Source organism: Mytilus edulis, chromosome 2 (genome assembly GCF_963676685.1).
Source record: "Mytilus edulis chromosome 2, xbMytEdul2.2, whole genome shotgun sequence".
In the NCBI taxonomy this organism is placed as follows: Eukaryota; Metazoa; Mollusca; class Bivalvia; order Mytilida; family Mytilidae; genus Mytilus; species Mytilus edulis.
Window position 1 is genome coordinate 60069695 of NC_092345.1, and position 26383 is coordinate 60096077.

At 32.0% G+C, this 26383-nt stretch overlaps 2 protein-coding genes and 1 pseudogene across 3 annotated transcripts in view; all 3 read left to right on the forward strand.

Moving 5' to 3' along the window:
• The first annotated feature begins 5548 nt into the window (after window positions 1-5548).
• LOC139510623 (beta,beta-carotene 15,15'-dioxygenase-like) lies at window positions 5549-10274 on the forward strand. The gene is made up of 2 exons (XM_071297173.1): window positions 5549-5739; window positions 8598-10274. Exons 1-2 carry the CDS (start codon window positions 5560-5562, stop codon window positions 9984-9986), a joined length of 1569 nt encoding a protein of 522 aa, XP_071153274.1. The 5' UTR covers window positions 5549-5559; the 3' UTR covers window positions 9987-10274.
• A 5004-nt stretch (window positions 10275-15278) lies between these two features.
• Window positions 15279-16975, forward strand: LOC139510624 (beta,beta-carotene 15,15'-dioxygenase-like; annotated as a pseudogene).
• An 8339-nt stretch (window positions 16976-25314) lies between these two features.
• Window positions 25315-26383, forward strand: part of LOC139512561 (uncharacterized) — a 110450-nt gene continuing 109381 nt past the window's right edge. Inside the window, exon 1 of one of the 2 annotated variants that reach the window (XM_071300276.1) lies at window positions 25315-25441. In XM_071300276.1, the coding sequence (XP_071156377.1) occupies window positions 25374-25441 (68 nt within the window). In that variant the 5' untranslated portion in view covers window positions 25315-25373. The remainder of the gene's footprint in view (window positions 25442-26383) is intronic. The other variant, XM_071300277.1, reaches the window with a different exon arrangement.

Genomic DNA, 26383 nt, shown 5'->3' on the forward strand with positions numbered 1-26383 from the left:
GGATGTGTATTGGATAAATTTGTAAAAGTGATTGCTTCAATATTTTTGAATTTTTGATATAGAATTTTTGACTAGTACAATACATCACACACCAATAAGATTTGACAAAATTGTATGGTGCAATTTTTTTTAATGAGACAAAACGTTATAAAGAACTTATAGAGGAATTTAATTGTGGTATGTGGTCATACTAGTAATAGGGTTTAACTGGGTAGGGAGAAATGATATTTAAAATTGATATTTATGCAATAACGAATAAGAATTTGTTAACCAAAAGTTTTGCTATAATTTCAAAGACATGTCGTTCTGTATTGGTATAGTTTTCGGATCTATCATTTCGCGCGATTTAAGGCGATAAAAAGTTTGGGCTTCAAAAGTTCATATAATTATTGACTTTATACGATAAAATCAGACGAGACTCCAGTACCATTATCATGTGCTTTATGCACGCAAAATATGATAAGACTTTATAATACTGTTTTGGCGTGTTTGCAGTGTGATTGGCTCTCATTTCTTGTTTGTTTTACTGAGATCACCCCTAGGTTTTGGTGGGGTTCGTGTTGCTTATTCTTTAGTTTTCTATGTTGTGTCATATGTACTATTGTTTGTCTATTTGTCTTTTTCATTTTAAGCCTTGTCGTTGTCAGTTTATTTTCGATTTATGATTTTGACTGTCCCTCTGATATCTTTCGTCCCTCTTTTGTAGACCACATCACTTTTGCATATTTTCAACAATATCGAAGGTTACGGATAAATATAAAGCCGATTGAAATATCTCATTTCAAACAGATTCATCGCTTCGTTCGGCGCGTAACATCTCAAAAACAGTTTCACATTATTATGTAACCTCGGACAGATCACATTCGATACCTTGCACTTGCAGGTTTTTCGACAGTCACATCCTACTTTAAAATGTGCTCTAAAACTACAAGAGCAATGCCTTATTCAAATCTTGTTAGATGCAAGTTACTGCCCGGCTTTGTCATCTCCACCATCTTGCAATCTTCATGATTTAAATAAAACTTTAAATTATAAAAGAGTCAACATCATGAAAATATATGCGTTTCTCTTAAACACTTTTTTTTGCATGCCTAATCGATGTGCACGCAACTGTCTCTTATTAAGGCCAAGCGTTAATTTATTGCGGGTGATTGGTTTCTCTAATTCTTTGACCGAATAACCTTACTTGACCCATTGTATCAAAATGTTTAATCAACTATCGGTTTCTGATGACGTCAGAAGATGATTGTCTGCGTTAAAGGGTCATATCCGTTATAAGGTCACTGAAACATTTGAAATGAGCAAACAGGTGTTACAGAAATTGACCTGTTCACATTTGTAAGACGTTGAAATCAATAATTTGAAATACAATCGAATGCAGTTTTCGTTAATTTGAAAAAGAAAAACTCATTTAATTTATATTTTGAAAAGAACTGATTCTTAAATTATAGCCAGTCGTGGATTACCTGAGTTTATCCAATCTTGATGGTTAAAACATTAAATCACAAAAATACTGAACTCCGAGGGAATTTCAAAAAAGAAAGTCCCTAATCAAATGGCAAAATCTCAAACACATCAAACGAATGGATAACAACTGTCATAATTGGTACAGGGATTTTCTTATGTAGTTTATATTTCTCGATTGGATAAATCCGACAATCCGCTTTTACTAATATAAGAATCTATATATGTATCAAGAAGAAAACACATCAATTTAAAATATCGCTTGTTTTAATTATCTTATTATTATTGTTCATTTTTGTACAAGGGCGTACGATATTTCTACTAAACTAAAATTCAATTTCACGAAAACTTCCATATTTGTTCTCGAGAAGAGATGTGTTAAAAACCAAGGAGTAGTCAAGCTCATAAGTCGAAAACATATTTAATGTTATATTAAAAAAAACACCCCCACCAAAAGACAAAACAAACACAAACATAGAAACCAAACACAACATAGAAACAAAGACTGACTAACAGGAACCCCACAAAAATTCAGGGTCGATCGTAGGTGATCATGACGAGTGAGCATATACATTTTGAACAGTCGCATTAACAAAATTTTTAAAGAAATTCCTGGCTTAAAATTCAGTATGGCAGGCGCCAGTTGTGTTGCACTCGAATAAAATCATTCGAAGAAAGTAATTTAATCTTATTTAGAATCGGCACATTATATATGATATGCATAACAAAAAGTAACATGAGCTGTAAGGTGGCCCTACACCCGACTGTATAAAGCATTTGCATATATACACAAAAAACATAAATTCAATAACATAATAAAAGGCATGTATACAAGAGTGCATATAATAGTACCATATATGAAAAATCACAATAAAAATCGTATGAGCATATATCGATAAACAAAGCCATTATGCAGCGATGTAAATAGCTAAAGAGCACAAAAAGATTGCAAAAAATGCTCGTTAAAATGCTTTATTAACAAGCAAACTAAAACTTAGCATCTATATTAAAAACCTTTTACTTCAGTAGGAGGCAAGACACAAAAATTATTTGTGAGGCAGTATTCGCTTGAATTTACATATATAATAACTATAACATTTTGTCATCCTCCTCTCTACCAGCTACCTATATATGTTTTAACAGATAAAGGGAGATAATGAATTGAGTCTCATTAATTTTTGAAAGTAAGTTTTACACTTGTGCTACAGCTACATATATGTAACCTGCAAAACTTTCTATCATCAGTAGTTAGGGTAACTCTGAATAAGACCTTGAATACATAATGCAGATACTATATTAATTATCATTTTAAAGACTTAATAATTTAACAATATTGAGTAGACGAACACTTGTTTTATAATATGTTTAATATGATCGTTTACTGATTGGAATGGTATGGTTGCCAATTAGATAACTATCAACCAGAGAGCAATGAACTAGGATGTACAGAAACAAGAGTAGTGTATTGTACGGCCTTCAACAAATCGTGTAGATAGTTCATGGACAGTGACACTTCTTTAACAATAAGAGATTTGGCTTAGAACTGTTTAAAGGTTATAGGGTCATCAGAGACTTAGTTTCCCAGTAAATTGCAGATATATATATAATAACACAAAGTTGCTTTACATTTAGTTTACTATCAAATAAAGAATGTCAAATTTGGAGACTAAAATATGAGGATGAAAACAACTATAATACACCACATGGCCTTATCCTAATATAGTTATAGTCAGACAGGTACATGGATACTTGCTTTGTCAAAAGATGATTTGGACTGGTAAATAAAATTCGGTCAACAGAGATTCAATTTTCTACGTATATAAAAAGTTAAATAATGATTACAAAAATAGATGGACCAAATATCAAAATATGTTTAAACGTCGACATACTACAAATGTATGACCCGCAACAACAGACCAATGCTAATACATATGATAATCACCTCATAGATAACATTAACACCAATTGTAATAAGGTCATACCACATACATGTGTATATTAAAACCATGAAAAAGATCGTTAGATATAACCCACGTTACTCTTTATGGTCGATGCTACTACTGGTTGAGTTTTTATTCCCCGAGGGTATCACCAGCTCAATAATTAGCACTCATTTGGGAATTATGGTCCTCAATGCTCTTACACTTCGTATCTTGTTTGGCCTTTTAGACCTTTTTTTTATTCGAGCGTCACTGATAGGTCTTTGGCGAAACGATCGTCTGGCGCAAATACAAAATTTCAATTCTGGTATCTATGATGAGGGTATTTATAAAAGACAACAGCAAAAATAATACAATTCAATAAATAAAAAAAAAATGGTATTGTATCTAAGTATGCTCACAATTATTATTTTCCTGATTTAGAGTTATTTCTCGAAATTTGATTGGCTAAGCTCAGGGTAAAATAATCGAATATAAATGCCCAACCAATTGTTAAATGAAAACAAATCTACGACTGCCTTGAATTGTTTCTTAATCATTACGTTTGCGCAAAGAAATGATATTACGTTTGCTCGAATTCACTTGTAATTTACCTGAGTTTTCAACCTTTGATTAAATCATGAGAATAACTTGAATTTTACGTTGTAATTTTTGGAAAATGAGTTATCTCATTGGTTGTTGTCTATCATTTTTGTTTTTCACTTATTGTTTTGAACATAATGCAATCATACCAAATTTTGTTACATCATAAGAAATAATTCATGGCAGCCGTAGATTTGATTTCATTGATTTATATTTGATAATTTGATAAAACGAAATGTAATCCCCAGTGATAGTGATAACATGGTAATGGCGATGAAAAGATTGAGGACTGGGTTTCACAAGAAAAAACTTACTTCTAAGACTGACCGTAAATATACTGAATTGTTCATGACAAACAATAAATGTTAGTCGTAATTTTTTTGTGAAACCGACTCCTGGCCCAACGTCATCAACGTTTTTTTCATGATTTTCTCCGGCTTAAAAGCAAATTCAGAATTAAACTATAAGGAAAGACTGTAATATTTGTATGTCTATTCGAAATAATATAAAAAAATGTTTTGCACACTTATTCAGTGTGGACCACATTTTTGATGATATTTCTTCATAGACAGATTTAAAAAAATTTCAGTCATACTTTAAATGTGCAGGGTAATTTGCCACTTGACGTTAAACAACCAACAATCAATCAAATAAATGTGTTTAACTGCGGAAATTACATTTTTGTCTATAAAAGGTCATGAATTTATTCATTGTAAACATTTGATTAATCAATCCGCGCAAATGTAATGAATTTTTAACAGGTAAATGTCGTACAAACATGATTCTTTTCTCTCGCGTAAACGTAAGACAAATCCGCCCAAACGTAACATGTCGGTATTGGCATAGAAGATCTGAACATCAAAATGTCACAAAATAAATTTAAGGAATAGACAATATAAGAAAATCAAATTGAAAAATGTAGAGAGAATGACTGGCAAAACACATAATCGTGTAGACTTAAAAACTTAAAATTGGTTCTTTTGTAATTAGCATCGATTTTCTGAGAAGAGCAGAGCACACCAACCTTGTATTTGAAATAATATTATTAAAAGAAATAATTAAGAAAAATATTGGACCATATTCAAATTAGTTAGGTAAAATGTCGAATTATTCTTCACTCCGGATACAAAAGTAGATAGTTTGAAAAATACTTATAGACAAACACGGAATGAAAATAGGTACGATGCCATCATGTTTCAAACAAAACTACACTTTTGAATATTCTTATCTTGTAAGAATCATTGCTGCAGGTAGGCATGATATATCTAAATACTGATATAGACTATTTATCATAACAATGATAATGATGTCACTCAGTTAAATCGTGATGACCTCCGTATTGACCGACCTTGGTTCATCCAATGGTCATTTCTTTAAAACTGTTTAAAACTAGGTACGAAATTCCGTTAACTCAGCCGAATATATCACATAATGAAATATACGTCACTAAGTTGAAAAGGGTGATCACCTCCATATTGAGTGACCTTGGTTTATCCGGTGGTTAACTCTTTAACACTTTCGATGGTATATAAACTCCGTTCTCCTAAGATAATTCAACCAAATATACAACACAATGGTGTTTCCTGCACGTTTAATTGTTTTTATTTTGTCTTTGTCTTTCTGTGCTGCGGCAACATTGGTAGAAGATGATCCTTCTGGCTTTGTCGACTTTTTCCATACAAATGTACACGAATTTAACGACAAACCAATAACATTTTCATACCCTGTTCCAAGATGGCTCAAAGGAACATTGGTAAGTAAATATACTATAAGAGGGTAATATGTTTTTATGCTAAATGCTTAATGCTATATGTTCATTTAGAAGACTAAACTTACTTGTGAAATTTTTTTTGGGTCTATGCTTGTTTTTTGAGCAAAAAAACATATGGAACTGCTATGGGGGGAAGGGGGCCGGGGGTGGGGTAGTATTTGTCATTAAGAACATGTTTTTGTCTTACTTTTGGTTGTAAAAAACTTTGGCAAACATTTAAAAATTTGTTGAGAAAAAAATCCGCTTATATTGCTTTCTCCAAAGTTGAACCTGACTTTGTTTTGCACGTTTTCTTTATGCTGTTATTGATCAATTAGAATATGTTCTGTTTGAAACTGCCATTCGTTTGTGAAAATATGGCCTGTTATAGATCGAAAAATGGTGAAAATAGAAACACATTTTTATTTTAGTTAAGACAATCACATAATCTACTGATTGTTTGTTTAACAAGACAATTTTTTTAGGAATCTTATCATATTACCCCTAATACATCCAAGTGATAGACCTTTTAATACTTACTATTAAGTGGACACGAACTTTTTACATTATCTTAAGCAATTCGGATGTTTATATCATGATTGACTATACATTTTCGTTTAATGGAAAATAAAGAAACGTTAAACTCAATGTGTTTTCTTTCTTTATGCAAGGTATTATAAGGACGAAAAGTATTTTAAAAAACATCATTATGTAACAGCATTTGATAATTTTAAATCATATCCGTTTACCTGACAAAATCTATTAGGGTTTATACATTAATTGTAAGGTGCACTTGTATGTCTGGTGGAACATATCTGATATTGGCATAATTTCCATGGTAATATTCTACATAAGGAGTCAATGTTTTATTATTATGGCGAATATTGCAGTAATTTTAGGTAACATGTCTTCAATTTTGTTCTTGATTAGGCCTTGAATATTTTTATTAGAGCATATCTAATTACTTTTTGTAGCCGATAAGCTGACAAACATAGTTATTACTTAAAATAAATGCTTGTATTTTAAATGGACTTGTTTAAAGAATTAAGGAATTTCACTTAAAATTTATCTCATTTTCTTGAAACGTTCAATTTTAGTGAGTTGTCAACTTTTGAGTTTAATATGAATAACATTTGAACTTTACACAACGTGATGTTCTGTCAACAAATTTGTAATGCGAAAGTGTTTTCATTAGATACGTTTTCTCCCGGTATTGATTAAAAGAAAGTTGATTTATAATTATTTCTAATGAGCCTGCTTACTATCAAAACGAATCCTATAGGATGTTGATTAAATGAATCAACTATAATAGGTCACCTCACTGTCTTCAACAATGCGCAAAGTCTATACCATATAGTCCGGTATGAAAGGCTCCGACATGACAAAATGTGAAACAATTAATAGGAAAACCTGATGGAACAATAAAAAAATATACAAAATTTACGACGACCACATAATTACAGTCTTCTGCCTTGATAAGGAGCATATATAATATGGCGAAGATGACATATGTGTTAGCGTTTATCCCTAACCTTAATCTGAGACAGATGTAAAAAACCACACGACCCAAAAAAAAAAAAAAACCAACATAATAATATAAGTTGGCTTGACTGGTCAGATAGGCACAAATCAAAGACACAACTAGCAAAAAGACAAAACACACAAAGCCTCGTCAGTCGTGTCTTCTGTTATAGTCTCTTAATGTTATTTGGGGACTTGTTGTTGTAAAATTCTTTTAATAGTCTCTGTTAAATTATTCATATCTTTTGGAGGGTGGTACAATTTATTAAAATGAAGAAAACAAAAACAAAACAACTCCAAGGAAAATTCACGACAGAAAGTCCGTTAATAAATGGAAAATTAAAAGCCTAAACACCTCAATTGAATGGATAGCAATTGTTAGATTAGATTTTGTGAAATGGCTGAGACACCTGTCTATTTTGATAATTTTGGAGACCATTTGTGGATTTTTTTTTCGGTTTATTGTTTTTTTGAGTTGTTGTCCCATTATATTTACATATGTATATGATATATGCATTCATTATAACCAGAGAATACCTGCTCTTTATCCCTTTTTCCGTTTATTTGGATTTCAATAGTTTATCTATTTTTGAAATGTCTTCAGCGAAGTCTATGACTGGTTGCATTTCTGTACATATCTTGAATGCAATTTCCCATAGGAACTCCTTTTACGGCTAAAACTGTACCACTTTTACCATGAAATTTGTAAAAAAATACATCCTAGAATAGAGAGTTCATATGCACTACTATTTTTTAAAAAGGTTAAAATATAGGGCTGTGCGGCATATTTTCAACGTTTCTATTCCCCAAACTTTGAAGAGTATAGCCCAACACTTAAATTCTTTACTACCTCTTCATTGACTGTAGGATTCCCACAGATTTCAATTTGACCAAAAACGCACATTTACTGGTAAAATAACCAAGTAATGTCTCTACGAGATAAAACGTACAGATCACATATGGGAACAATACGTAAACAGAATTAATTATCTATGAATTGTACATACCTCCCCAAAAGAGGCGTGGTTTGAGAAAAGCTGTTTTACAAAGTGCAACCTACAAAAAGTAAAAAGATGGTCACATAGACATTTGATAAATATAGTTACCGTTTTCAATTTTAATAACACTTCAAACAAATGGAAGTTTTTAACGACCTTGACTGGCTATAAAGCCCTTGCACGGTCGGTGATCCTTCGAGGTTACTTCCCCTTTATTATCTTTATAAAAATTGGAATCATTTAAACAAATGGTGCTGATTATCATCACAACCTACTGATATGCTATCTAACATTTTGCTCCCTTTAAATTTGTATGTTATGAATTTTATTATTCTTTTTCAGATTCGAAATGGCGGAGCTAGGTATGAAATGGGACAAAGGTCGTTCACAAACGTATTTGATGGTTTTGGGAAACTTCACAGTTTTACGTTTCATGGCAACGGGACGGTTTCAATGTCTGCAAGATTTTTACAGACTGAATACTATAAACAATCCTTAGCAACTAATACAATTGCACCTTATTTTCAGTTTGGTAAACTAGTTCCCCCTTATAATGAAATAGAAAAAATGGAATCGCTTAAAAACAACATGGAAAACTTGAACGTAAATGTATATAGGATACGTAATTCAAAGACCGGACAATACGAATACATGTCCGTGAATGATGTTTGGAACGTTTACCAAATTGAGAAAGATACATTACAAACAGTGAAACTTATTGCACCACCAATGAAATCAAGTTCCCATGTCTATATCCCCGGATTTTCATCAGCTCACCCAATCAAAGAATTCGGTAAAGAAACATATTTTACATATCAGATGAGTGTTAGCATAGTTCCTTATATGAAAAGTATCATGACTTTGTATCGAATGACGTCAGTTGGAGATCGAGAGGAAATTGTCACGTGGGATATTGAAGCACAGACATACATGCACTCATTTTCTGTCACAAAGAACTATGTTATTTTCATTGGTCAGCCAGTGTCAATAAATATAATGAAAGTAGCAGAATATGGTGACATAGCAGAAGCAATGGAATATCGTTACAACGATCCTACCTTTATTTACGTTGTTGATTTAAGAACAAATAAGGTGACCACTGTGAAATATGATAAATTCGTGTCCTATTTCCATCAAATTAATGCTTACGAAGACAATAACAAGATCATTGTTGACATTTGTACACAAAATTCATCAAATATGTTTTCCATGGATTTGAACTATATTCGTTCTGTAACATTGCGCAATAATATCACTCTCTATAGTGGTATAAAACGCTTTACAATAGATATAATTACACCGTCAGTTTCTGCAGAATTTTTCAAACCATCACAAAATAATTCATTTGCGAACAATTTAGATATGCCAGCCATCAATGAGAATTTCCGACACGTTAAATACTGTTACGCTTATGGACTAGTGTTAAAAGCAGACAACAAACATTTTAATAAATGGGCATTAGTAAAAAAAGATGTATGTAAAGTAGACGGTGATTTATCATGGGCAATCGATAATCATTATCCCTCTGAAGCTTGGTTTGAACCTACACCCAATAGTACCAGAGAAGACGACGGAGTTTTAATGACACATGTATTTGATGGCATCAAGAAAGAAAGTTATCTTGTGCTCATTAATGCTACAACTATGCAAACTATGAGTAAAGGCATTTTACCTACCACCATGCCTTTTAGTTTTCATGGCAGATTCTTTCAAGACGATAACATATTATAGCAAGCCGTTGTTTAAGAAACTTATGTTTTATTTTTTCATTTTGTTGATCTCAATATTGCAGTTAATATATATAGATGTTATAACTTTACTTACATACACATTTAATGCTTCTCGTTGAATCGAATATACTGTCGTTTTTCCCCTTTTTACTGTACAAACAACTGAGATTCATTCACGTGAATTCATCCTATTGTATATTGTAAGTTGTATATGTGTAAATATCCCAGTAGCATTGTTGTTGTTGTTATTGTTGTTATCTATAACAATAAAATAATTATGATATATAGATACCCTTTTTTATATAGTTAAAGCCAATTGACAGAGGTTCAGAGAAGGAAACATTACTCGTTTAACAAACAATGCTTAAAATAATACATATTCAGTGTACATTTTATAGCACCTACATACGGGGTATATATCTCCCAATTGATACGATATTCTCTTGTTTGCATTTCCTATCATGATTTTCTTGATAGAGGGTTACTGCTCACAAGGAAGCTATTAAACCAAGAGTTTCAAATGGTGAAGTTGAAGTCATCCTTTCGTACATTTTACGGACGCCATCACAAGTTGGTTGACCGTTATGGAATAACCGTTTCACAAATGATATCGGATATGTTCCTTACATCGTAACTACAATCCCCTTCCCTGTCATGAATGTGATCTTCCGAATAAGACTATTTACCGGATTTGTTATAACATGAGCAACACGACGGGTGCCACATTTGGAGCAGGATCTGCTTACCCTTCCGGAGCACCTGAGATCACCCCTAGTTTTTGGTGGGTTTGTTGTTTATTCCTTAGTTTTCTATGTTGTGTCATGTGTACTATTGCTTGTCTGTTTTTTTTTCATTTTTAGCCATGACGTTGTCAGCTTATTTTCGATTTGTTAGTTTGACTGTCCCACTGGTATCTTTCGTCCCTCTTTTATCCGGATAAACCAAACAATGAATTATTATATATAAATCATATATAAATATACTAAATAAATAAATGATTTGGAAAATACGTTGAAGGTATAAAAAGTCATGAGAATTCCGAATGGAATTAGGTTCTATCCGGGCACTCTGGTTCTAAACCTTGGTTACATCTGGGTTTTTTGGTTCTGGACCTTGGTTCTATCCGGGTTCTTTGGTTCGAAACCATGGTAACTGGTTCAACATCAGGGTTGTTTGGTTATAGCAACCCAACTTCTTGGTTTCATCTGGGTTCTATTCTAGATCATTCTAATGCTCCCATTGAACTTGGAGAAGATAATCGCAAGTATCCGAATAAAAAGATAAAGTAGGTCAAAGACGCTTAAATTCTTTTATCACATTAAACGTTTCAGCATTGACGGTAAAGGAAACTGCGAGGTATTTATTTTCTCATTTTAATTGTTTTGATTAGGAAACTAGATAAACATAAAGCATCTTATAGGTTTTTAAGAATCAACCGAAATATACAGTATATCGAACATCCTTTTATTTAATTCAGTCGTTCTGTTTTCATTTATTTTCCTTTAATCATCCCTTATTTCCATTAATATTTCTAAAAGTTTTAAAACCACCCAACTAGGATATGTTGTTCAATTGGTCAATGATTTGTGCATCTAGCCACTTGACCAGTTGACGACTTGCATGTATATATATATATTTGATTGCACATTTATTTTCAAGTTCGACTGAATTTAATTTGATTGGCTTTGTAATAATGTCAGATTTGATAGAAATACATGTGAAGTATATGTTACAAATCGTTTTGTTCAAAACAGAATATTAAGATATAAATGCAAAAGAAAGTGATGATCAATTTATGTTTTTAAGGTTTAATTAGTTGAAAAATAAGCTATACAATATTACAAAAATGTATATGTACAATAAATTTGTCAAAGGAGTAGGTCAGGTAAGGACCGATTTTGGCCTTAAATTTCAGGTTCATCTGACGAAAGATTTTGAACACTTTTTAAACACTTAAGTGTTTATTTCATTTTATGTGAAAGATTTTAACTAATTTAGTCATTAAAAACGATCCGATTCAAGCTCAAATATGAAAAATCTATCAAATATGCCGAAAAATGTCACTTTACAGATGGTTTTTGTCTAAAATGAAAGTATCCGTGTTCATCCTCAACCATTATATGTTATGTATTATCATCAAAAACAACTTACATGTCAATATTAAGGATGAAAACGAATGCGGCCACTTTCGTTTTACACGGAAACCGTCTAAAATTTAACTAAAATGCTAGAATTGTGAAGATTTCAGTAATTTAGCATGACTTAATGGTGCTAGTACCAGATATATGTGCATTGTATTGTCAAAACAGCACATATTTGTGAAGCAGACGCATTTTACTGTTCAATAAATAACTTAAAGTTTACATTTTAACAATTTTGTAAAACTACTATATTTTGGGGCCAAAAAGGGGTCTTACTGGACCTACTCCTTTGATACTCCGTGTGAGGGGCATGCATATGACCATTCGGACAAAAATAAAAATTATAGGGACATACCATGTTCTTCGACAATGAGAGCAAACGTTCTTTTTTTAATGGCGTATTCTTTTACAACTCAATTTTATCTATTAATTCACCAATCACAATGGAAACAAGCTCATCCAAAACAATTATGAGTTTGCTTAAAAGTCAAAATCAAATAATTTATATTTATAAAAACTCGTACCCCTGAAAAAATGAATGGTCCGTGTCTAAGTACAATTGTGAGCTTGCAGGAATTTTTATATTTTTTTCAAAACCCTAGACTGTTTTTAAGAATTTTGTTAATAACCTTTTAAGAATAAAAAATACTCACATGTTCGTCCATGTTATGTTATCGTACATGTATTATTGTTTATAATCACCATAACTTCATGCTGAGTCACTTAAGCTGGGCGTACTCTAAAGATGTACTTGAACAATTGTTTTATTCAATTATATATAGTATACTCAGTAATTAAAAAAGGTTAGCAGCAAATTTGTAGAGTTTATATTTACAATAAAACACTTCTAAGTATAGACATAACTACATTGGCGTTAAAGAGAACATATACGATCTGTTGTGCTCTTACATTAGTTCAAAGTTTACAAATTATTTTCCAATTTTGGACATTTTTAATATATTTATTCTTAAGTTAAAATATATGTTGCTAATTTTGTTTTACTCAGTTTAGAATTAAATGTTGATTGATTGATTGTTGGTTGCTTAACGTCCAGTGGCAAATATTTCATGAATGTTCTTGTTGAAGGACAACTATTTATATATATTCAATAGTATTTACGGAATCCATTGCTCACATTGATTATAGTAATTCTGTATTGATTTGGTATAGAATTTTTTTTCCTATTCGAGGCGTTCAAAATTATGCAAGTATCATGTGTTTTCGATTCTTAATCTTAATTGAGCAGGATTGTCAGTTTCCCTAACTCCCTTAGAATCAAAATTACAAATAGATATTGTTATAAATGCCTAATTAGATTTTTTTTTATTAAAGCTTCAACTTTTTCATTTCAGCCCAGAACAGACAAAAACTAATGTTTTTTTTTATCTGAGGCCTTTATCTAAACCAAAGGAAAACATTTGGTACACAGCACAACCAATTGGCATAAACACCCTAGCTGCAACCGTCGGGAAAATGTGCACAGAAGCAGGAATCGGTGGATTAAGGTCAAACCATTCATTACGTGCAACAGCTGCAATCCGTTTGTATGAATGTGGTGTTGATGAACAAATTATATCAGAGGTAACTGGACACCGGAGTGATGCTGTGAGGGAGTACAAAAGAACTAGCGAGACAATGCGACGAGACGCATGTGGAATTATTCGCGGTGGTGTGCCTAAAAATCAGGAAGTGTCGAAAAAAATCTGTATTGGAAACCAGGAATTAGACATTAATATAAATGTTAATGTTAACGTGAATAAAAGTTAAATGCAGTGTCTTTTCATTTTTGTAATTAAACTTATTTCAGATTTATCGGCCCGAAGGTTCAGTGATAAATACTCGTCAGGCAACAATACTCGATAATGAGCTATTGTAGCCTTAATGAGTTTTGCCAAAGGCTCTCTCATTGTTCAAGCACAGTGGATTCTTAAAAAGAATCCACGCTTATTGAATAGAAAAATTTCACAACAATGGTTTAAAGTCTTTTAATGTTATTTGGGGAATTGTTGTTGTAAAATTCTTTTAATAGTCTCTGTTAAATTATTCATATCTTTTGGAGGGTGGTACAATTTATTAAAATGAAGAAAACAAAACCAAAACAACTCCAAGGAAAATTCACGACAGAAAGTCCGCAAATAAATGGAAAATTAAAAGCCTAAACACCTCAATTGAATGGATAGCAATTGTTAGATTAGATTTTGTGAAATGGCTGAGACACCTGTCTATTTTGATAATTTTGGAGACCATTTGTGGATTTTTTTTCGGTTTATTGTTTTTTTGAGTTGCTGTCCCATTATATTTACATATGTATATGATATATGCATTCATTATAACCAGGGAATACCAGCTCTTTATCCCTTTTTCCGTTTATTTGGATTTCAATAGTTTATCTATTTTTGAAATGTCTTCAGCGAAGTCTATGACTGGTTGCATTTCTGTACATATCTTGAATACAATTTCCCATAGGAACTCCTTTTACGGCTAAAACTGTACCACTTTTACCATGAAATTTGTAAAAAAATATATCCTAGAATAGAGGGTTCATATGCACTACTATTTTTTTAAAAGGTTAAAATATAGGGCTGTGCGGCATATTTTCAACGTTTCTATTCCCCAAACTTTGAAGAGTATAGACCAACACTTAAATTCTTTACTACCTCTTCATTGACTGTAGGATTCCCACAGATTTCAATTTGACCAAAAACGCACATTTACTGGTAAAATAACCAAGTAACGTCTCTACGAGATAAAACGTACAGATCACATATGGGAACAATACGTAAACAGAATTAATTATCTATGAATTGTACATACCTCCCCAAAAGAGGCGTGGTTTGAGAAAAGCTGTTTTACAAAGTGCAACCTACAAGAAGTAAAAAGATGGTCACATAGACATTTGATAAATATAGTTACCGTTTTCAATTTTAATAACACTTCAAACAAATGGAAGTTTTTAACGACCTTGACTGGCTATAAAGCCCTTGCACGGTCGGTGATACTTCGAGGTTACTTCCCCTTTATTATCTTTATAAAAATTGGAATCATTTAAACAAATGGTGCTGATTATCATCACAACCTACTGATATGTTATCTAACATTTTACCCCCTTTAAATTTGTATCTTATGAATTTTATTATTCTTTTTCAGATTCGAAATGGCGGAGCTAGGTATGAAATGGGACAAAGGTCATTCACAAACGTATTTGATGGTTTTGGGAAACTTCACAGTTTTACGTTTCATGGCAACGGAACGGTTTCAATGTCTGCAAGATTTTTACAGACTGAATACTATAAACAATCCTTAGCAACTAATACAATTGCACCTTATTTTCAGTTTGGTAAACTAGTTCCCCCTTATAATGAAATAGAAAAAATGGAATCGCTTAAAAACAACATGGAAAACTTGAACGTAAATGTATATAGGATACGTAATTCAAAGACCGGACAATACGAATACATGTCCGTGAATGATGTTTGGAACGTTTATCAAATTGAGAAAGATACATTACAAACAGTGAACCTTATTGCCCCACCAATGAAATCAAGTTCCCATGTCTATATCCCCGGATTTTCATCAGCTCACCCAATCAAAGAATTCGGTAAAGAAACATATTTTACATATCAGATGAGTGTTAGCATAGTTCCTTATATGAAAAGTATCATGACTTTGTATCGAATGACGTCAGTTGGAGATCGAGAGGAAATTGTCACGTGGGATATTGAAGCACAAACATACATGCACTCATTTTCTGTCACAAAGAACTATGTTATTTTCATTGGTCAGCCAGTTTCAATAAATATAATGAAAGTAGCTGAATATGGTGACATAGCAGAAGCAATGGAATATCGTTACAACGATCCTACCTTTATTTACGTTGTTGATTTAAGAACAAATAAGGTGACCACTGTGAAATATGATAAATTCGTGTCCTATTTCCATCAAATTAATGCTTACGCAGACAATAACAAGATCATTGTTGACATTTGTACACAAAATTCATCCAATATGTTTTCCATGGATTTGAACTATATTCGTTCTGTAACATTGCGCAATAACATCACTATCTATAGTGGTATAAAACGCTTTACAATAGATATAATTACACCGTCAGTTTCTGCAGAATTTTTCAAACCATCACAAAATAATTCATTTGCGAACAATTTAGATATGCCAGCCATCAATGAGAATTTTCGACACGTTAAATACTGTTACGCTTATGGACTAGTCATAAAAGCAGATAAAAAAAAGATGTATGTAGAGTAGACAACGATTTATCATGGGTAATTGATAACCATTATCCTTCTGAAGCATGGTTTGAACCTACACCTAATAGTACCAGAGAAGATGACGGTGTTTTAATGACACATGTATTTGATGGCATCAAGAAAGAAAGTTACCTTGTACTCATTAATGCTACAAGTATGCAAACTATCAGTAAAGGCATTTTACCTACCACCATGCCTTTCAGTTTTCATGGCAGATTCTTTCAAAACGATTCCATATAGCAAGCCATTGTTTAAGACACTAATGTTTTATTATTTATTCTATTGATCTAAATATTGCTGTTAATATATATAGATGTAATAACGTTTACCTTATATTTGCATTGGTATTATTTGTGTCTCAAATCAAAAGAAAGAAAATCATGAATCTGCTTAAAGTATGGTAAATGACCTAGTATATATATTTATTTAGGGGCCAGCTGAAGGACGCCTCCGGGTGCGGGAATTTGTCGCTGCATTGAAGACCTGTTGTTCACCTTCTGCTATTGTCTTCTCTATGGTCGGGTTGTTGTCTCTTTGACACATTCCCCATTTCCATTCTCAGTTTTATTGTATGAGCTATTAAGTCTTATTAATGCCTTTACACCATCGTATGTGACGTAATTTTTAATGCCTTTTCACCGTCGTATGTGACGTCATTTTCATAATTTACTGCGTTGAGTCCTGGACTGAGTCGGGTGTGTCTATTATGTGTTGGTCATTCATTATGTATTCGTGTTTGTTTTATGTAATGAGTTAATACTTCAGTTTCATTATGTATATCTGTTATATTCATTTGATAAAATTTACTGTTTGCAATAGCATTAATTGTTCTAAATAATTAGGATGTTCTTATCCCAAGCATACAAACTTATAGTCGCCGTCACGAAAAATTGGCACCATGTTTTTTGTCAAAAAAAAATTATATATCAGCCGCGTTTACTCAAGATGATGTTTTTCGTTTAGCGGAAGTAAAATCCTGTCCAAATATCCACTACTGTCCTACCTTTTATTGTGTTTGCACTGTATAATCCTGACCATCACATTTTTCAAGATTATTTACAGTGTATAACCGCCATCTTGGTTTCTATGAGGGTCCCTTATTCCACAACATTCGTTACTCTCTGGTAATATCATTGTCATTGATGATACATTTTCCCGCGCTTTTTAAGTAAAGATGACGAAAAGCTCCGAGAGACACACGAAAATGGAGAGCACGTGGAACTCCACGGCAACACTTCCGGTAATAACAATGTCGGATTCCACCATACAAAATAATCTTGGATTATGTGAAGGTCAGGATTATACAGTGCAAACACAATAAAAGGTAGGACAGTAGTTGATTTTTGGAATGATATTTGATTCCGCTAATTGAAAAACATGATCTTTAGTAAACGCGGTCGATATTTAAGAAAATTATGACAAAAAACATGGTGCCAATTTTACGTGACGGCGACTATAGCCGTATTTGACACAACCTTTTTCAACTTTTGATCTTCGGTGCTGTACAACTTTGTACTCTTTTTCGCTTTCGATCTTTTATATCTGGGTGTCACTGGTGAGTCTTGTTTGGACGAGGCGCGTTTTTGGCGTATTAAATTTTAAACCTGATGCTTTTTGTTATTCATTAATCATGTGTTTCTTTGTCTAATACGTTTTCCTATTTATTTGTATTGTAGTCCTGTAATATTATGTTGTCATTTCTATGTTATATTTAACATTGCCATTAAAGTGCGAGGTTTGGCATGCCACAAAACCAGGTTCAACCCACCATTTTTTCCTTTAAAAATGTCCTGTACCAAGTCAGGAATATGGCCATTGTTATATTATAGTTCGTTTCTGTGTGTGTTACAATTTAACGTTGCGTCGTTTGTTTTCTCTTATTTTTGAGTGTAAATTGACATTGCGATAAGACGTGTCACGGTACTTGTCTATCCCAAATTCATGTATTTGGTTTTGATGTTTTATTTGTTATTATCGTGGGATTTTGTCTGATGCTTGGTCCGTTTCTGTGTGTGTTAGTTACATTGTAGTGTTGTGTCGTTGTTCTCCTCTTATATTTATGCGTTTCCGTCAGTTTTAGTTTGTTACCCCGATTTTGCTTTTTGTCCATGGATTTATGAGTTTGAACAGCGGTATACTACTGTTGCTTTTATTTATATGAAAAGATAAATGGGTGTTATGGGGCAAAAAAAATTATATTGTATGGTAGGCATTTTACCTACCACCATGCCTTTCAGTTTAATGGCAACTTCTTTCAAGAGGAACACATATTGTATTTCAGAAACAAATGTTCTATTATTTATTTTATTGATCTAAATATTGCTGTCAGTATATATAAATGTAATAACTTTACTTACATACACATTGAATGCTTCTCGTACAATCGAATTTGCTGTTAATTTTTTCTTCTTCATTTTACTGTATAAACAACTGAGATTCATTCACGTGAATTCATTCTATTGTATATTGTAAGTTGTATATGTGTAAATATCTCAGAAGTGTTGTTGTTGTTATCTATATACAATTAAAAAAATATGATAAATAATTACCTTTTTTTTTATAAACCCAATTGACCGAGGTTCAGAGAAGGAAACATTACACTTTAACAAACAATACTTAATATAATGCACAGATGACATCGCTACAGAATAAACCAAAACAAGAAGTTTTCGTAGTAATGAACACTATAATAACTAGTACAAATAAAAAAGATATTCATAATAGCTACGCAGGTTCAGACGAATATGATATATATACGCCCATACTTTGAAGAAAATACCATTACTTGGTATGAAATAGCATAAAACAATCGACCCGCTATGCTCGGCCTTATTTTTACCTATACCGAAAATAACGTCTTCCCACTTCCCCGAACACTCGATTCTTTTCTATGAAAATATATATTTTATTTGAATCATGTGTGCAGTTAATGTTTCTAATTTAATTCTAATTACAAACACATACTGGCATGCCAGAACAAAATAGACTTTGCATTATTAGTCCATTTTAAGGTTTTCATGGTGATATTTTCAATTTGAAATGCCAAGCGACACTGATAGTAAAACTAGCACTTAGAAATGAAAATTAACAAAGAACATAATTAATAAAAAAAGAAAATGTTAGAGAACACATAGAAATAGAAAAAATGACATAGGGCATATGCTATTGGACTAGTCTGACCACAACTTCATTAAAAAAAGTTATAAAATCACTATATGAGGATTTATCATTAACCAAACTTGAAAACTTCTCAACGTCGGTTAGTTAATTGTGATGTCGATGATAATATGTATGTCAGTGTAAGAAAACAGATGTAATTATATGAAGACATCAGCAGTGTGATGTAGTCAAAGGATTATGAAATATAGTAGGAAGAAACTTACCGAATAACGCTCGTACTCAGACTTAGTAATGACCCAAGACCATAATTAATGATCCCGCTTTTCGTTGTCCAGGAATATAGTTCCCTTTAATTATAGTGTATTTTTTCTTTATTTTTTTTCTTTCCCTTTCTCATACATTTCTCAGTTTTTCTGGGGTGGAAATGAAAGATGAGAGCTGAAATAAACTTTTGGATGATTTATTTTAAATGATTTTAATATGGAAAGAGTGATTATGCCAGGTGCAAAAAGGTAATATTTATACTTTTCTTTTTTTTTAAATTTTTTATTCACTGCACCATAAAAGACCTAAAAGTACTAGTGGCCTTAGGTTTTTAAAAATAGCAAAAAAAGTAAACGGTCATGATACCTATTCAAATTCATTTCTGAATAGTAAAATGAAAGTACTTCAGTTACATGTAACTGTGAATGAAGAATTTTTTGCAGTGTTAGAAAGTGGTGAAAATTCTAAAAAGGCTATCATTATCCCTTACGGGCCAGGAAATACTACCGTGCCACCTAAATAGTTAGTCGTGGATAAACTCATTAAATCGAATATTGAATCACAAAATTACTGAACTCCGAACCAAATGGTAAAATCTCAAACAAATCGAACGAAAGTAAAACAACTGTCATATTCCTGACTTGGTACAGGCAGTTTATCTGTCACGATTGTATAAATTCGATAATTAATTTGTACTAATGTAAGAATTGTTAGGTTGCTCTTTGTAAATACAGCTGTTTATTAAACCACGCCTCGTTTGGGAAGATATAGAATATCCATAGATTAATAATTTTGTTTACATACTGGGTCTCAGTTATGATCTCAATGTTGAATCTCATAGAGACCTAACTTGGGAATGAAACCAGAAAATATACATGTGTATATTGTTTATATTAAAATCTGTGGTAATCCTACAGTCGAGGTATGGGTAGTTAAGAAATTTAGTTTTAGTTTAAACACTTAGAAGTTCGGGGCATATAAACGTTGAAAATATGCCACACAGCCCTATATTTTGACCTTTAAAAAAATAGTAGTGACGTTACGCACGTTATTGCGTCAATACTACAACTACATGTATTCAACAAGTCCACCCTTATAAACAGCTTTTCTATAAATTCAGAACAGTTAAGATATATAAAACTTATATCCATAGACTAGAAAGGTAAATACTATTTCGAAAAAAAGTGCAAATTGTTTTATCATACTTTACTGTAGTCTAAAATAAGGAGAACATATTGACAAAACGTCAAAAATATGCGCATAATAACTTTTGCAGGGGTGTTTGTGTTCTTCAAAACAGTGTTATTTCCACGAAAATTCGAATGAATGATATGCTTTATATATAAAGTATTACAATATTACTGAATATGCGTTCCTGTAACGATCAACGCTATTTTTTGGTAAAAACAAATAGTGGTCATTATGGTCAGATTTTGGAAAATGTTAAGTTATCAAAATTTATAGGTTTTAAAATATAAGATTATATGATATTTCGTTTGTGTAAATTATGCTCACAAAAGTACATACATAGACCATATCAGAATCGATTTTTTTGCAGCACTCACACTTCATATAAAAATGCAACGGCTTCTGGAAAATGTCTTGCAAGATGTCCAATGTCGGATTTTGCAGATTTTTACAAATAATTTGGCATTTGCGACGCTATTCATTGAAAAATTAGATTAGTTGCATGCTACATAGTGCTTTTCCGTAATTGTGCTTTAACTTTGCAAAACAGCTACATAGTTTTTAATAATTTGCGTAGTCAAAACGACTTCGTTTTCAAAGAAATGAAATGTCTTGCAAGTTTGTCCACTGGACGATTTTCATACGTTTTCAACGTTGTCTATTCGGGGTACGCTATTTATGGTGGATCATCTGTATATTTCCTCCGACATAATTTTCTTGATGGTCAGATACTATCAATAAGACCACAAAGTATTAAAAAAAAAAAATCCGATGACTGGGGTTGTTCGTTTAGATGAGGTTCTTAAGTTGAGAAAAAGTAGTATCACGAGAGGAAAAAAAGAATCCTCTTTTTCAAATTTTCAAATTTGGGAAGCGTAAAACTTCGATTTTTTATTTTATTTCTCTGCAATAAGATTCATAAGTATAGAACTTGAAAGTAAAAATGAAATTGGGCCTAAAGCGTGCCATTGGCTATATACACTTCTGCACATCATACAAAGCTTGTAAGTATATGAGATGAATTATAATTAACCTTTTATTTCTGACAATCGTTTCATTTTTTAATCTAATTGTACCGCTATTAGTAAATTGAATTTTATAAGCAAGACCCGTTTAACTTGTAATTCCCGACAAACTTTTTATAGTTAAACAAAATATATATCTTTCTCCTTTTCGGATCTAAATGGGGAAACATTGCATTTCATTACGTTTTATGTCAATTGGTCTCTGGTAGAGAGTTGTCTCATTGGCACTCATCATACCGTATATATCTTCTCATTTCATATAGATTTATGCATTACCCAAATGCGATATATTTTTATGTTTGCTGCTTACGTTACTTCAGTGGGAAATATTTCATGCATATTCAGTACAACTAGTAATTAAGAAGTATCCATATTGATATGCAAAACAAAAATTACAAGCGAAATAAATTTTTTTTATCTCAAATAATCATTAATCGCCGTAAAACGTAAAAATTTGACGTTATCATTTGAGACTGTTAAGGGTACAGTTTTAGCTGTAAAAGAAGTTCCTATGGGAAATTGCATTGTCAATATTTACAGAAATGCAACCTATAAAGGGTTAAAAAAGAGAACATAAAGAATTTCACAAAATCTGGTTTATCTCAGAGTTTAAAAAAAAAAATAGCTCGAATTTAAATTTTAATAAATATTCCATGAAGATTGAAAAAAAAATCATGGGTCTTAACTATGATGACTTGATACAAAATCACATTTTACAGTATGCATCATGGTTTACTTAAAGTTCTGAATTTAAAAATAGATTCATAACATGTTCTTATTTGTAGTTTAAATTGTTAAAAAGTGCTGATATTTACTCTTCGCAGTCATTGAAACTCATTGATCCTTTCTAAATATAATTGGTAGGAGGTTTTGTCCTGTCGATAACCCAAAGTAAGCCGTACCACTAAAGGTGTTGTTTTGTGACCGCAACATAAAAAAGTACAAGCTAGAATAACAAAAAGACAATTAGTATAGTGTGCTCTATCTTAAATATGTACTAAATATTCAACGTTGCTAGAAACAGAGGAATGATTTAGGAAATGCGAGGCCCCAGTGGCAAAAAACAGAGGAAAAATGACTACCCCTGGATCATAAAACAAAGATGTGGACTGGAGACAGAGGCAGGACTAGTTACTTTTTTTTTATAATCTTGTATGTTGGAAGGATTAACTCTACTAAGCATTAAAATTACATGATTTAAAGTATAATTCTTAAATGCTTTCAATTTGTTATCAGAATAGTTTCAAACAGGTTCTAGACAGTTCATGTCAGAAAACATGCACATAGGGTAAGCTATCATCTTCTAAAGTTGATACCGGTATTGTATGGAGATAAAAATTATGCATAAGTGTTTACATTTGTAATATATATTCAAAAAGTATTCATTAAATTTTCAACTTCTGTTGATTTCATGTGGTTCTAAATTGTATATAAATCATGATTGTCTGAGTAAATGGTCCAAATATTATTTTCCATTTTGACAAGGAAGAAATTGAAATGATCCTACATGTCGGTCATGATCCTTCAAGAATTCTCCAAGAAACCACGAAGGGGGATAGTAGTATACGAAAGCAAATGAAATTTATCAGTCAAATATAGGGGATAAAAAATCTGTCCTTCAATAATGATAAAATTGCATTGAAGTAATAGAGGAAATATTTGGATCCAAGTTCCATATACGAGAAATTCAGGTGAACGACAAACACATGACATTGACTGATACAACACCTTTATCACCAGCTGAGTATAAATTTTGTATATTCCGAAGGAATACTGAATATCTTAAGGAGGGAACCAACCTACACATGCCATTGCTTTAAAACGATCATAAAAAATAACATACCAAGTGTGCAGTATATAAACAACTACAAGTATATGTACTTCTACGATGGTACTTGTGTGACACTTCCGAATCTTATTTGGTTGCATAATTTTAAATCAATAAAACTGCGTATTTTTGTTATTTTTACCGAAAAATAAGACATAATGTATTTACATGATCGTTGTTCAACAGTACTAGTAAACCATTGCTTGAAGCATTATATCAATATAGATTTTTAAGATATTTATTTTGTTGGCAATTGGCAAAATGGAAATAAAATTGCTGACAAATGCTTCCCTTGAAACGGTTAATCTTTCATCTTTCAATAAATTAAAAGTTTTGGATTATCTTTAACTTCTCCAAGACATATAATCTATAAACTATATCATTGGAAATTATAAATTGAACAAAGACGCTCAGAACATTTTGTAAGTTTTTGATAGCCTGGGCTTTTAAAACTGGTTCGAAACTGTTATGGAGATGATTTTTCAACCTAATAAAAAGCAAAATCGCGATCGTGTTTTTTATATGAAGTTTTGTTGGAAATTATTTGCAACTAATGACATTATGAATAAGGATGATTTTGCAGCCGGAAGCCCGCCTCGGTCCTTCTTAAAAAAAAATATTACAATAGGAGAATGTTTTTGAAAAGCATAAAATACACTGGAAACGGGTTTCATTATGTTTAAGCAAGTTCTATAACTGTTTAGCTAAATAGATCATAAATGAATACATGGCCCACCTAAATACAAGGTCAATGTGTACTTGTCAAACTTAGGACCATAAACGATTACACGTCAAATACGAGTATTTTGTACTTTCAATGGATCATAAATGAATAAATACATGCACCACCTACATACATGTTCAAGTGTATTATTCAAGATATCATAAATGAATACTACATGACGCACCCAAATAAACGATCAAGGTGTATATGTAAAATTTTGTTTTTTGGTTGGTTAGGTGCATCATAAATTAGACAACAACAAAGCCCATTTAAACCTTCTTTATGTATCCAAAGACCATTTAAACCTTTCTTACAGATCAAAAGACCATTTAATCCTTCTTTACGGATCAAAAGACCATTTAACCCTTCTTTACGGATCCATAAGTATTATGATAACAAACCTATTTATATACTATATTTCTGTTTTTGCGGAACGTTGGGTGACTTTTTGGCTTGTTAGTATGTACCGAAGTTTATAACACTAAAGCGGCTTCCCGGTTGTATGAACTTTGCATCTTCCCTAATCTTACTATGAAACTTAGCATTTTGAAACTTCGCTGTATTTCTATTATAAGGTTTTTCAAAGAGCAACCGTGATGCGTAATAGATGTTGTTATTCCTTGGGTACATACAGTATCTTTTCTTTTGTCTTGTAGAAACTCTGTGCGGCAACATATTACAAAATATTGTAGTTTTTACAGTATATAGTTTTCACTGTAACTTTAGGTACATTTGAAAGACCATCATAGAAACTTCCCCTCTTGTAAGTGCTTCAATTGGTAAGAAGTATAAACTTGACAACTGTCTTCCTTGTCTTCATTCAGTAATTTGATATGGCGCGGATAAGCAACTGGTTTTTAGGAATTTTATTATTTTCTTCTTTATGTTACGTTTCCTATGGGTAAGCAAAATTGAATTTTAAACATGACATTCACCACTTTACTTTCAACATTTTTTAATTTGAAGTGTATTACGTTGTACCAATTATTACAAAAATAAGATACTCTCGAAAACAGTTACAAAAATTAGATGTGTCGTGCGATGTATTTCGTGTTGAAAGAGGCGAAAAGACATTTAAACTCAAAAGTCAATATTTTTATATAAATCTTCATCAGAAATACCCAAGAAAAACAAATTTGTTGCATGTGAAATGAGGTCGATAACAGGATATTCCATAATAACTTTTTCCGTTTCGTTGAAGTGTGCTTACTTTGAGTTACGTAGCTCGTGAGATAAATCCGCCGCACGGTTTGTATTTAAGTAACATTAATTTTTCAAGGTTATCAAATAAAACAGCAAACAACGACTTATGCTTAAAAATGACAGCAAAAATAATGTCATTGGCCAATCTGTTTTTTGCAAATTGACAAAGGAGTAGGTCCGGTAAGGGCCGATTTTGGCCTCAATTTTCAAGTTCATCTAACGAAATATTTTAGACACTTTTTAAACATTTAAGTGACTATTTCAATTGAAATCATTAGTTTATGTGACAGATTTTAACTGATTAAGTCATTTAAAACGCTCCTATGCAAGCTTAAATATGAAAAATCTATTAAATATGCCAAAAATCGTCATTTTTCAGATGGTTTTTGTCAAAAACGAAAGTGGCCGCATCCGTGTTCATCCTCAACCTTTATATATACCATGTATTATCATCAAATACAACTTACATTTCAATATTATGAATGAACATGAATGCGGCCACTTTCATTTCAGACGGAAACCGTCTAAAATTTAACTAAAATGCTAAAATTGTGAAGATTTCAGTAAATTAGCATGACTTAATGATGCTAATACTGGGTATATGTGCATTGTATTGTCAAAATCAGCCCATATTTATGTA

What these genes read in the sequence shown, in the direction of transcription:
- LOC139510623 (XM_071297173.1), top strand. Translation starts at nt 5,560, where the DNA reads ATGGTGTTTCCTGCACGTTTAATTGTTTTTATTTTGTCTTTGTCTTTC. An exon ending in GATGGCTCAAAGGAACATTG is followed by an intron (nt 5,740 to 8,597) that starts GTAAGTAAATAT and finishes ATTCTTTTTCAG; the next exon opens with ATTCGAAATGGCGGAGCTAG.